Here is a 14,470-nt window from a genome sequence, read left to right as displayed (position 1 = left end):
AAGTTTAGAATCTTAAATTAAGAAAAACCAAAACCAGCCAAACTATAACAGTTTCCCCAAACATTTCTCAAGAACCAAAACAGTTGTAGCAAAGTGAGAGTTATCAATATGGTGTTTGTAATGTATGTTATGACTGTTAGGTGACCTGAATCTTAAAATAAAACACAAGATACTAGTCATGAAGAAAGAATAGGTGTGCTTATTCCTCTCCCTTTCTCAGCACAAAAAACTGGAACCCACTGCAGTAGTGAATGGGGGAGAAAAAAGTATTCGTTCTTTATATGTTCTGTATGATTGTCTCCTATGTTATCCCCCTTTGTATGTTTCTCCACAGTTTCTCCCTTTATTGTCTCCTGAATTCAAGTCTTACATATTTTAATTGTGCCTTTACTTTTGTGTGCACTCATTCCTCCTACACTGGGTTTTAGTCTTGTGAATTTTCTCTGTGTTTATCCACTCTCTCATTTCCCCTATGCCGTTCACCATATGTGTTATGTAAATGTCCTTCTTTCCCCTATATGTCAAGTGTCTGCCTCAGTTTCCTCTTCCCTCTTCATGATCTACTTCATCTACAAATGCTTCTCCCTTCCAACAGCTTCCCTTCTCCTCGACCCACACTTAGGGCTTGTCTAAACATAATTTTTATCCTGCTTTAACTATGCCAGTTTTATACCAGGATTGTACCACTATCTATCGTGGTTTCAATGTGCTTATAGTGGTATGGCTAACTCCTGTACATTTAGGAGAATAAACTGTATCAGCATAAGGCACCTTTATAATGGTATATAACTGCATCCACATTGGGGCTATAACAATCTAACTTTATTTTTTCCATATCCCTAACAAATACTTGAAAATCGGTACAAAAATTGTGTCTCGATCAGGTCATAGGAGCCAGAAAAGGCTGAAGGGAGCAGAGCCACAAGGGTTGTTCCCTTTCCTAAACTTCAGCACTTCATTCTGAACACAGCGTTCTACCACCACTTTCACTGTGGCACAGCAGTTTGTATAGCAGCACTAAGATTCTTTATAAAGTCAGATACTTTTTTAGGTGTTTCAATGTAAGTGGCCAAGACAACAGAACAAATGACTGCCACAACCTTCACAGGACGTTTATCCAGTTTCAGCAATAGCTTTACAATAGGTATAACAGCATATGATCATAGGACTGGTAGAGACCTTGAGAGCACAATTTAAAGACACACAATTACTATTTTAGAGGATTGGACCAAAAGAAATCTGATGAGGTTCAACAAGGACAAGTGCAGAGTCCTGCACTTAGGACGGAAGAATCTCATGCACAGCTACAGACTAGGGACTGAGTGGCTAGGCAGCAGTTCTGCAGAAAAGGACCTTGGGGTTACAGTGGACGAGAAGCTGGATATAAATCAACAGTGTTGCCAAGAAGGCTAACGGCATTTTGGGCTGTGTAAGTAGGAACATTGCCAGCAGATTGAGGAACGTGATCATTCCCCTCTATTCGGCATTGGTGAGGCCTCATCTGGAGTATTGTATCCAGTTTTGGGCCCCATACTACAAGAAGGATGTGAAAAAATTGGAAAGAGTCCAATTGGAAAAAAAATTGGAAAGAGGCTGAAAATAAGGCATACATTTTTAACAGAGACAGTAATTAACCATTGAAACAATTTACCATGGGTTGTGGTGGATTCTCCATCACTGACTGTTTTTAAATCTAGGTTGGATATTGGAGTCCAATTGGAGGGCAACAAAAATGATTAGGGGGCTGGAGCACATGACTTATGAGGAGAGGTTGAGGGAACTGGGATTATTTAATCTGCAGAAGAGAAGAATGAGGGGAGATTTGCTGGCTACTTTCAACTACCTGAAAGGGGGTTCCAAAGAGGATGGATCTAGACTGTTCTCAGTGGTAGCAGATGACAGAACAAAGAGTAATGGTCTCAAGTTGCAGTGGGGGAGGTTTAGGTTGGATATTAGGAAAAACTTTTTCACTAGGAGGGTGGTGAAGCACTGGAATGGGTTACCTAGGGAGGTGGTGGAATCTCCTTCCTTAGAGGTTTTTAAGGTCAGGCTTGACAAAGCCCTGGATGGGATGATTTAGTTGGGGATTAGTCGTGCTTTGAGCAGGGGGTTGGACTAGATGACTTCCTGAGGTCCCTTCCAACCCTGATATTCTATGATTTCTACATCTCCTGTTGAAAGCACTTTTCAGCAAGAGAACAGAGACTTAACACACAAAAGTTGCACCAGTTTAACTAAGTCAGTTTTTAAGGTCAGGCAACTTTATGCATGGAAACTCTTTTACACTGGCTTAAACCTGGTTTACATTAGTGCATCACTGTTAAATTACAGAGTCAAGCAAATATAATGTAAACCAAATTTTAACCCATATAAGAATGTATAAACAAAAAATTGGACCTGTTTAATATCACACCTTTAATTAAACCAATGCAGCTTGTGTCTAGAGCAGGCCCAGCAAGAACAAAAGGGTCATTTTCAGCTCAATTCAGTTTGTATGGTCCTGTAGAAAAACCCATTTGCTCACACTAACCAAGTTGGTAAGTACTACCAGAAAATTAGTAATTATACACAACTAGAAAGATATGTTACACAAAATGTAGAAGTAAAATATAGACAAAAGTAAACATACCAATTTTTTTTCTCTTTCTAAATCCTCTGGAGATGGACTGGATCTTTGTGTTAGGAACAACATCAGAAGTTAAAACCTCTTTAGTCCTCTGCAAGATAATTGATAAAAGTGTAATGTTAGCAAGAAAAGAGCAATCCCTACTTGCATGGCCTGCCTCTGCTGTATACCTTAATTGGAGAATTACTTCTAATCATTACATCTAACGGAGAAAAGACTAAGTCTCAAAAAATCGTGAATCTTAAATTTAAGAATGATAAGCAAACAGGAACATATGGATGATGCAGTGGAAAATTAAACAGGCTTCACTGTTAGAAAATATTGGAAATCGAAGTGTCAACGTTATTGTAAGATAAATACTTAAATTTAACTGTACATTGAAAAAAAATTAGAGACAAAAGATCCATGCACTAAATCAAGATACTGAAATAACTATGAGTATGCTTGAAAATGTTTTTAAAAAGTGTTTATATACTGAAATTATCTACATACAACTAGACATCACACATGTAATCAGATATGCAGTAAATATTTAACTAAGCTTCAAAAAAACACTGACATTTTTCATTACCTTTTTTAGATCACCAAAATGTAAATGCATTAAAGTTAAAAGTAGACACTTTTAACCAAAGTTTAGGATTGTGAATAAAATATAAATAAAAGTTTATGTTTGACAAACCATAGCAGTATCATTGAACAAAGACACTTATGTTTGGATTTAAACTTGGCAACTTTGCTCTCACATGAGAAGAGAGCAAAACTGACAAGTCTGTTTTCATTCTCCAAAATAAGTGAAATGCAAGAAGAAAACAAGCATAAATGAAGAAAAGAAATAATTCTTTAAATTCATTCAGTTAAAAAAAACCCTAAAGAATATTTATCAGCACAGTTAAGGAAAGAAGGATTTTCTTTAAATTTAAAACCACTACCCTGTTTAAGTAAGCTTTTCACATAGCGAGATTTGAATAATGCAGGTTGCACTGCACTTTCTATAACCACCTGATCAACGGTGTGGCTCGTGGGTGAATGTGGCATGCGTCTGATGAAGTGGATATTCACCCACGAAAGCTTATGCTCCAATACATCTGTTAGTCTTAAAGGTGCCACAGGACTCTGTTGCTTTTTACAGATCCAGACTAACACGGCTACCCCTCTGATACTTGACTCCATGCAAGGCATTGCATTTAGCTGTATGGAATGGAAATCTATCAACCTCATGAAGAAACTTGCACAAGTACAGACAGAAGATATCTTCCTTTCCAAATACAAACGGATGGACATCATACCAAATGGACGGAAGGTGAAAAATCCATTGCTATCTACATACTGCACAGACCACAGTGAGAGATTATGCCATACACTATCAAAGAAACTGAGGAACGACCTGATCAGCATCCTATACAGCAAACAGGAAAACATCAAAAAAATGCTCTCCAACCTGGAGACTTTCATAAGTAACCAACCCTCCACACAAATGGATTTTACTAAAATAAGACAGGAGATCTACATTACACACTTCACCTCTCTACAAAGGAAAATGGACCGTAAGCTGTCTAAAATTCTACCTGCCACATGGGGCCACAACAGTGGTACCCCTAACTCACCCAGCAATATCGTCAATTTATCCAGCTACACACTCAACCCAGCAGAAGAGTCTGTCCTATCTCGGGGATTCTCTTTTTGCCCCAGCACCCCCACGAACATGATACAGTTCTGCGGTGATCTGGAAGCCTACTTTGGCCACCTCCGACTCAAAGAATACTTTCAAGATAACACTGAACAGTGCACTGATACACAGATACCCTCCCACCAACAACACAGGAAGACGAACTCCACATGGACTCTTCCTGAGGGTCGAAATGACATTCTGGACCTATACATAGAATGCTTCCTCCGATGTGCACAGGCAGAAATTGTGGAAAAACAATATTGCTTGCCTCATAACCTAAGACGTGCGGAACGCAATGCCATCCACAGCCTCAGAAATAATCCTGACATTATCATCAAAGAGGCTGATAAAGGAGGTGCTATTGTCATCATGAACAGGTCTGATTACCAGAAAGAGGCTGCCAGACAACTCTCCAATACCAAATTCTACAGGCCACTTTCCTCAGAACCCACTGAGGAATATACTAAGAAACTGCACCATCTACTCAGGACACTCCCTACACTAACACAGGAACAAATCAACATATCCTTAGAGCTCCGACCGGGGTTATTCTATCTACTACCCAAAATCCACAAACCTGAAAATCCTGGACACCCTATCGTCTCTGGAATTGGCACACTCACTGAAGGACTATCCAGATATGTGGACTCTTTGCTCAGACCCTATGCCACCAGTACTCCCAGCTATCTCCGTGACACCACTGATTTCCTGAGAAAACTACAATGCATTGGTGATCTCCCAGAAAACACCATCCTAGCCACCATGGATGTGGAGGCTCTCTGCACAAACATCCCACACACAGATGGAATACAAGCTGTCAGGAACAGTATCCCTAATGATGACACAGCACAACTTGTTGCTGAGCTCTGTGACTTTATCCTCACGCACAATTATTTCAAATTTGGTGACAATATATCCCTCCAGACCAGTGCTACCGCCATGGGCACCCGCATGGCCCCACAATATGCCAACATTTTTATGGCTGACCTGGAACAACGCTTCCTCAGCTCTCGTCCACTCACGCCCCTTCTCTACCTACGCTACATTGATGATATCATCATCATCTGGACCCATGGGAAGGAGACTCTGGAAGAATTCCACCACGATTTCAACAGCTTCCATCCCACCATCAACCTCAGCCTGAACCAATCTACACGGGAGGTCCACTTCCTAGACACCACAGTACAAATAACTGATGGTCATGTTAACACCACCCTATACCGAAAACCCACCGAATGCTATGTCTACCTTCATGCCTCCAGCTTCCACCCCGGACACACCACACAATCCATCGTCTACAGCCAAGCACTGAGGTACAACCGCATCTGCTCCAACCCCTCAGACAGAGACCAACACCTACAAGATCTTCACCAAGCATTCTCAAAACTACGATATCCGCTCAAGGAAATAAGGAGCCAGACGTATACCCAGAAGCCTCCTGCTACAAGACAAGCCCAAGAAAGAAACCAACAGAACTCCACTGGACGTCACCTACAGTCCTCAGCTTAAACCTCTCCAACGCATCATCAGTGATCTACAACCCATCCTGGACAATGATCCCTCGCTTTCACAGACCTTGGGAGGCAGGCCAGTCCTCGCCCACAGACAACCTGCCAACCTTAAGCATATTCTCACCAGCAACCACGCACCGCACCATAACAACTCTAACTCAGGAACCAATCCATGCAACAAACCTCGATGCCAACTCTGCCCACATATCTACACCAACACCACCATCACAGGACCTAACCAGATCAGCTACAACATCACCGGTTCGTTCACCTGCACGTCCACCAATGTTATATATGCCATCATGTGCCAGCAATGCCCCTCTGCTATGTACATTGGCCAAACTGGACAGTCACTATGTAAAAGGATAAATGGACACAAGTCAGATATCAGGAATGGCAATATACAAAAACCTGTAGGAGAACACTTCAACCTCCCTGGCCACACAATAGCAGATGTAAACGTAGCCATCTTACAGCAAAAAAACCTTCAGGACCAGACTCCAAAGAGAAACTGCTGCGCTTCAGTTCATTTGCAAATTTGACACCATCAGATCAGGATTAAACAAAGACTGTGAATGGCTAGCCAACTACAAAAACAGTTTCTCCTCCCTTGGTGTTCACACCTCAACTGCTAACAGAGGACCTCACCCTCCCTGACTGAACTAACCTCGTTATCTCCAGACTGATTTTTGCCTGCATATTTATACCTGCCTCTGGAAATTTCCATTACGTGCATCTGACAAAGTGGGTATTCACCCACGAATGCTTATACTCCAATACATCTGTTAACCTTAAAGGTGCCACAGGACTTTCTGTTGCTTTTTTACAGATCCAGACTAACACAGCTACCCCTCTGATACTTAAAAATACGTACTTACCTCTATGACGTTGTGACAAGACTTGCAATAAAATCTGCCTTCATCCGTAAGACCCCAGTTTACAACAGAACACTGTACACAAGGTTCACTGTAATCTCTCTAAGGGGAAAAAAAGTAAAGGTTGTTTTAGTATTACACTTACAATAAATGAGACCAAATGAATTTTTCTTACCAGGCATACTATTGGGATTGAAATATTTACAAAACAAAATGTGGTTAACAAAACATTTTAGTATATGGCAGAGCGATCATACCACTTACAGGATCAACAGTTACATAAGATTTAGGACGACTCAATCCCTTCTTCAGTTCATCAATTATAAAGTCAGAAAGGACCACTATAATAATCTAGTCTTATATCCTGTATGACACAGGCCATGGGCCTCCCCGAATTAATTTTTGTTTGAACTAGGGCACATCTTTTAGAAAAACTTCCAGCCTAGATTTAAAAGTTTCCAGTGATGAAGAATCCACCAAAACCTCTGGAAAATTGTTCCAATGGTTAGCTACACTCACAGATAAAAAATTGTACCTCATTTCCAGCCTGACTTTGTCTAGCTTCAACTTCCAGATATGGGATCTTTTTCTATAACTTTGTCTGCTAGACTGAGGAGCCCATTAGCACATTTTTTGTCCCCCCCATAGGCGCTTATAAACTGTGATCAAGTCACCCCTTAACTTTCTCTTTGTTAAACTAAATAGAGTTAAGATTCTTGGTCTAGCACTGTAATGTATGTTTTCTAATTCTTTACCTGACCTGTGTTAACTTTTGTACAGGGCAATACTATCACAGGGGAAAACCCATGTATCCTATGCCTAGGATACATGACACCACAGGCCATTAATGAAAACATTAGGAAGGGAAGAGAATAGTAGAGGACAGTCATAAAAGGAAGCAAAGGGAAACTTTGGTAAGCTTTTTGAATACTGGAAAAAGTTAGAGAACACAAGGAATGGAAGAAAGCCTGCAAGAATAAAAGGCAACCAGAGAGACCCAAGAAAAGAGGAGATTATTAAAAAAATTAAGGTCTCATTAAGGAAGGTCTGAGGAGATGGGAGAGAATCAATGGAGGAAATAGTTTTTGAAAAACATCCTAAAATTCTGTTTGAAAAATGTTAGTTTACTCAAGAGTCATCTGCATGATTTGCAGGGTTTAACAAGAGATTAAATCAGGTTGTCTAATCCAGCTAGCAGAAGAAAGACAAGCTAACCCATGATTTACCAGTCAGTGCAGGATCATAGATCCTCTCACCCCAGAAGTCACTTGCGCTGATTTGCCCACAGTGGCTCCTAAATCTATGCCAGTGTCCTTTCATCATGCAAAATGCAACGTTATTTCAATGAACCATGTGAAGCATTACATTTTCTTAAATCAGAGATCTTCCGCCAATCCTTAGAAACAGCCCTCTTAACTATTTCATTCTCCACTTTATGTTTCCAAAACTCTAGCTAAACTGGGACTGAAACTACACCTCTACCCCGATATAACACGAATTCGGATATAACACGGTAAAGCAGCGCTCCGGGCGGGCGGGGCTGCACGCTCTGGCGGATCAAAGCAAGTTCGATATAACGCGGTTTCACCTATAACGCGGTAAGATTTTTTGGCTCCTGAGGACAGTGTTATATCGGGCTGGAGGTGTAGTTAATGATCAGTAGATTCCAGTATTTCTGAATTTCAGTCATGCTCAGGATTATTTTGCACTGGATCTAATAAAAAGATACAAACCTGCTACATACAAATAAACACTGCTACCTACTGAAAAACCACCATCCCCTTAAACCAAGCCTCCCAGTCTCTAAGCCCCCAGCACCAACCCGGAGACCAACAGGCCCTGAAAAAGACCACAGACCATGCCCATTTCCTGCACTCCTCCCGCAAGCTTCCCTTCCTCACCCACCCCAACCCATGACCTCAAAAACAGCTCATACCAAACCACCCCATTTCCTGCAAGCCCCACCCCACTTCTCCACATCCTCACCCCCCCCCACAACTCACACCCTCAAAAATGTGTTACCCCACAACCACCACCCATTACCTACAGCCACACCTCACCCCAACCAGCTCCATCCTCACCTCCCAACCTATGCCTTCAAAAACTCCTCACCCTAAAACTGCCTCCACTACCTACACCCCACCACCTCAACCCCACCCAATCTACCCCCGCCCACAACCACCCCATTGCCTACCTCTAGCCCCACCTCAATCCTCACTCCCCACACACACAGCCCACGTCCTCGCACTCCTCCCACCACAGCTACCCCATTACCTTCCCCCAACCTACCTCCCTGGCCTCCCCCACACCCAAACCCCTCCTTCTCCACCACCCCATTACCTCCCCGCTCCCGGTCCTCCTCCCTCCGCCTCCCCGAGGGGTGTAAACCCAGCACGGGGCGGCTCCGGACCATCACTCACCGTGTCCTCTTCCTCCATGCCTGGGACCCGCACGCCTCACTCCCCGCGCTGCCTCGGGCCCCGAGCCATAGCAACGGCCCGCGGAGCGCTGGGGAAGGCAACCGGCCGGGAACCGGGGCCGCGCGCTTGGGTTCCGGTAGCAATGGATGGTGCCGCCTGACGCGCGGCACGTGCTGCTACTGGGGCTTGCGCCCTGCGGCCGCTTCTGTGTTGGCCTCCCAGCTCCGCTGGGACTGCCCGCCAGCGGGCCGGGGCGCAGCGCTGGCTAGCCCGGCCCCGACCCGACCACCTCTTTCCATCCCCCCCCCCCGACTCCCCGAGGCAATGCTTCTATGCCGTGAGACCAACTTTTCCCAACTTAGTGGTAAAAATTTCCCAAATCTGGTGAAAAATTCCCAGATAACGTTTTTTACAGTGCTTCTCTATCCTGGGAAATTTCCCCAAACCTGGGAATTTGTGAGGAAAATGTTTCAATCTGGGAAACTGGGAATTTTCATTCAAAACATTTTACTCAAAAATTCTCAGATTTTGTAAAATTTCCCAGGCAGGGGCGGCTCTATGTTTGTTGCCGCCCCAAGCACGGCAGTCTCGCGGAATCGGCGGCGTGTCTGTGGGTGATCTGCCAGTCCCGCGCCTTCGGCGTACCTGTCACCAAATTACCACCGAAGCCGCAGGACCGGCGGACCTCCCGCAGGCATGCCGCTGAAGGTTGCCTGACTGCCACGCTCACAGCGACCGGCAGGCCGCCCCCTGTGGCTTGCCGCCCCAGGCACGCACTTGCTGCGCTGGTGCCTGGAGCCACCCCTGTTCCCAGGATATAGAAGCACTGCCCTTAGGCCCTGGGGAAGTGGAGCCAATTTTCATTCCCTGTGCACAGCCTGGGTGGGAAGGGAATCTGCCCTACAGAATTGAGTATCAGCCACACGCTAAAGGGGCCCGAGGAAGAAGTTACATTCAATATTTTAACCCTCATTTAGCCGATTAATGACTGAGCCCGAGATTTGTAGTGCAAAAAGCAGGTGGCCCTTGCTGCTTGAGCTAAAGGAGGATCACCTAGCAGCTGTAAACCCAAGTTTACAGGACGCACTAGTGGAACTCAGATCCATTCTTTCCTAATGTGGGTTGCACTTCATTTTTTTATAATAAACCATTATTGCAATGATATTTCAAACAAATCAATATTTTAAATGTAAAGAGTTAAGATTGTACCAAACTGGAGAAATGGTCTGAAGTAAATAGGACGAAATTCAATAAGGACTGGGGGGGTCATAGTGGATCACAAGCTAAATATGGCTTTATTTACACTACGCAGCTTTTAGCTGCACGGCTGTGCTGTTGCAGCCATGCCGCTAAAAGATGCACAGTGTAGCCAGTGTTTGTCGGCAGGAAAGAGTTCTCCCGAGGACAAAAAACTTCCGCCCCCAACGAGCAGCGGGAGGGCACTCTTGCCAACAAAGCGCTGTTCACACTGTCGCTTTTCCTCAACAAAACTTTTGTCTTTTGGGATGTGTGTGTGTTTTTTTAGCACCTCTGAACAACAAAAGTTTTGTCGTTCACTTGCCAGTGTAGATTATGAGTCAACAGTGTAACGCTGTTGCAAAAAAAGCGAACATCATTCTGGGATGTATTAGCAGGAGTGTTGTAAGCAAGACACGAGAAGTAATTCTTCCGCTCTACTACACTCTGATTAGGCCTCAGTTGGAGTATTGTCCAAAGAGCAACAAAATGATTAAGGGTCTAGAAAACAAGACCTATGAGAGAAGATTGAAAAAAATGGGTTTGTTTAGCCTAGAAAAGAGAAGACTGAGAGGGGACAGGATAACAGTTTTCAAGTACATAAAAGGTTGTTACAAGGAGGAGGGAGAAAAATTGTTCTTCCTAACCTCTGAGGATAGGACAAGAAGCAATGGGCATATATTGCAGCAAGGGAGGGTTAAGTTGGACATTAGGAAAAACTTCCTAACTGTTACGGTGGTTAAGCACTGGAATAAATTGCCTCGGGACATTGTGGAATCTCCAGCATTGGAGATTTTTAAAAGCAGGTTAGACGTGTCAGGGATGGTCTAGATAATACTTACTCCACCATGAGTGCAGGGGACTGGATTAGATGACCTCTCGAGGTCCCTTCCAGTCCTATGATTCTATGAAATACATCAGAAGAAAATGCAAGAAATCACATAATGGACAAATATGATATAACCTACCTACCTGAAGGAGAAATTTCTTCCTAATCTTTGTCAGTTAGTAGTTACTTTATATCCTAAACCATTACAGTTTGTCGTCCTTCTTCTATGCAATGTAACTGTGAATGTTGTCCCTATGCATGTAAATGTCTAGTTTTTTTAAAAAAATCCTACTAAGATCTTAGCCTCAGTGATACATTGTGGCAATGAGTTCCATAGGTTAATTATGCATTGTGTAAAAATTTTTTTCCTTTTCTGAGTTTTAAAACTGTTGATTTTTCATTGTCAAGGGCTCAGTTTTATGTCATGTCCATAAACAGGGCACTATTCTGAAACATTCTATTAATGTTTGTTTGTTTAATATCTGAGCAATACCACACTAGACAATGAACTGTTCTACCATAATCACATGCCTTTGCAGGGCCATGTGGCACATGGCCAAAGGATTGGTGTCTACAGCCACTTGAGAAATGCTTCTGTCATTCTGTTCAACAGTCCATGCCATGGAGTTCCTTTTACAACTATCATAGAACCATATTAGCTATGGAGAAGTCTTACTACTCTTACTAATTATGTCACAGCACCCAAAAATGTACTAGGTTCAAGAGAGAAACCAGGAATAGTGGCATAAAGATCTTCTCTCTCATCAGATCACAGAAGGTAGCAGCAGCAGCCCAAGCAGGTCCCAGAGGAGTGAGGTGAAAAGTGATGGGAAGTGAGAAGGATGGAGGAATTCCTAAGTACTAAAGGGGGAAAGAAGGGGAGATGTTTGGAGTGTGTGTGGGGAGGAGTTCCTGTAGACCATGAGTGCAGGGAAATGAAGCCAAAATCTGAGCTTTATGGGATCCTCCTAGGGCATAAGAAGTCCTGGACCTCCCAGAAGCTGAGGGTGAAGGGAAGAAGGGAGAGATTTGGGCAAGAGATGTGGTTCTTGAGGGATGTAAATTGCTATTTCATTTGTCTTGGGAAGAAATCCCAGAGCCTCCTCCCTTTTAATTTTGTTCTTCCTGATCCCTGGTTTGGTTTGGTTTGTTTTTTTGTGGTTGCAGCTCTCTACAGAGAGGCCAGAAGAAGAAGAGAAGAAGTTATAACAATAGGATTATGTAGATACTTAGCAAGGCTAACACACAACATGGTGATCAATGAGGGTTTTGTTGGGAAGGTGAAGGTGTGTCAGGAGATCACAATCCTGACCTGACCTTGAGTTAAAATCCTGTATCTGCCAGTGCTTTGCTGTCTCAGTTTTCTTATTTGTACAATACAATGTACAAATTTTGTAATACAAAATACAATTGGTCTGTGGAGTTAATGAGTACAAAATATCACTGAGGCCAAATACTTGGCATAATTAAAATAAATGGGACATTTATACAATGAGGAAAACATCCAGAGTTACAACAATTAGGATTTAAAAAAACAAAGTTTGGAAGAGCTATAAACCCTTATGCTTTAGGGCATAAGACAGCCTGTAACTACTGGGGGTTATAAAGAAACTCTCTTTATGGACAGGTTATCCAATACGTTTCTTCTGCAGAGTTTCTTGCACCTGTCCCTAAAGCTCTGGTACTGGCCACTGTCAAAGACAGGCCACTGTTTCAATCTCACATGGCAATTTCTGTGTTCCTACAGCATAAGGGTCTTGTCAGGATTAATTTAGTTAATCTCTGTACAATGCTTTGAACATGTATAGCGATATATAAATGCTAAGTATATTTTTTTCAGTTGAGGCAATTGAACATGGAGGTGGTAGAAGCCTGGTGTTGTGGCTCACGATGGGTATTCCATGCATAGTGGTTCCATGCTATAAAATCATAGAAATGTAGAGCTGGAAGGGGTCTCAACAGATCATCTAGTCCATCCCCCTGCTTTGAGGCTGGTTTAAGTGCACCTATACTATACCTGACAGGCATTGGTCTAACCTAGTTTTAAAAACCTCCAATGACACAGATTCCACAGCCTTTCTTGGAAGCCTATTCCTACTATCCTTATAGTTTGAAAGTTTTTCCTAATATCTAATTGTGACGTTGCACTCCATATGTTTTATGGAAATATGCTTATGAGTGTGAATATGATGTAACTGGAATATGCTTTATGCAAAAGGTCTCTTGTAAGGTATCATAACAAAGGTTATAACCTACTGAATATATTCCTCCTATTTGTATGTATGTATCATTCTTGTATCTGAAGCTAAAAATATGAAGTATATCTCTGAGGTCCTATTGTAATTATGCAAAGTGTGGGCCATTAACGGTGGTTTAGAATCATGATGGCCCCCATTGACTAGGACAATTGGTTGTAAATGGCTCTGTTTACTTGCAAACCTTCCTGTGTACGTGTGGGCCAGCTCAGAAAGAATGGAGGCTGGGGTCTCACAGGACATGTGATCATATCACCTAATACTGGAATCCATCTTAATCCTGTCCTTTTCCATTCAGAAGGAGGGGTGGGGGCCAAGCACAGACAAAGGACGCCTGCCTTGTACAAAACCTATAAAAAGGGGGTGGAGCAGTACAAAGAGGCTGCCAGTCATGAGAAAACCCCTAGTTAACACCTAAGATGGCTGCTGGAACTAACAAGGACTGTACCAGGGGAAAGGATTGGGCCCAGACTAGGAGTCTAGTCTGTGAAAGAAGCTTATTAGAACATCTCTGAGGGTGAGATTTTACCTGTAATCAGTTTCATAATGTATTAGGCTTAGACTTGTGTGTTTTTGCTTTATTTTGCTTGGTGACCTACTTTGTTGTGTCTGTTATTACTTGAAATCACTTAAATCCTACTTTTTATACTTAATAAAATGACTTTTGCTTCTTAATTAACCCAGAGTAACTGATTAATACCTGAGTCAGTAAACAGCTGTGCATATCTCTCTATCAGTGTTATAGAGGGTGGACAATTTATAAGTTTACCCTGTATAAGCTTTATACAAAGTAAAATGGATTTATTTGGGGTTTGGATCCCATTGGGTTCTGGGTGTTGGAGATAGGTGACCCACTGAACAGTTTTTGGTTAAAGTCTGTAGCTTTGGGGGTGTGGACCAGACCTGGGTCTGTGTTGCAGCAGGCTAGCAGATTATCTTTAGTGGGATTCTGCCTGTTCTGAGGGAAGGGCAGCAAAGGGCTGATAGGATTGTGAGAATAAATAGTTGGCTAAGGGAGTGGTGCTATAAGGAGGGCTTTGGGATGTATG

General features: G+C 42.8%; 1 protein-coding gene across 2 annotated transcripts in view; it reads right to left on the bottom strand.

Moving 5' to 3' along the window:
• Nucleotides 1-9,202, bottom strand: part of TAF1B (TATA-box binding protein associated factor, RNA polymerase I subunit B) — a 58,967-nt gene extending 49,765 nt beyond the window's left edge. For both annotated transcript variants that reach the window (XM_054024437.1, XM_054024439.1), the window contains exons 1-3: nt 9,102-9,202; nt 6,685-6,783; nt 2,630-2,717 (exon numbers count right to left, since the gene is read on the bottom strand). In XM_054024437.1, coding sequence (XP_053880412.1) covers nt 2,630-2,717; nt 6,685-6,783; nt 9,102-9,119 — 205 coding nt within the window. In that variant the 5' untranslated portion in view covers nt 9,120-9,202. The remainder of the gene's footprint in view (nt 1-2,629; nt 2,718-6,684; nt 6,784-9,101) is intronic.
• Between the last annotated feature and the right edge of the window lie 5,268 nt (nt 9,203-14,470).

The sequence above is a fragment of the Malaclemys terrapin genome, chromosome 3, assembly GCF_027887155.1.
Source record: "Malaclemys terrapin pileata isolate rMalTer1 chromosome 3, rMalTer1.hap1, whole genome shotgun sequence".
Classification (NCBI taxonomy): Eukaryota; Metazoa; Chordata; order Testudines; family Emydidae; genus Malaclemys; species Malaclemys terrapin.
The sequence above is the reverse complement of the archived record's forward strand: the minus strand, read 5'-3'. Positions and strand labels throughout refer to the sequence as shown.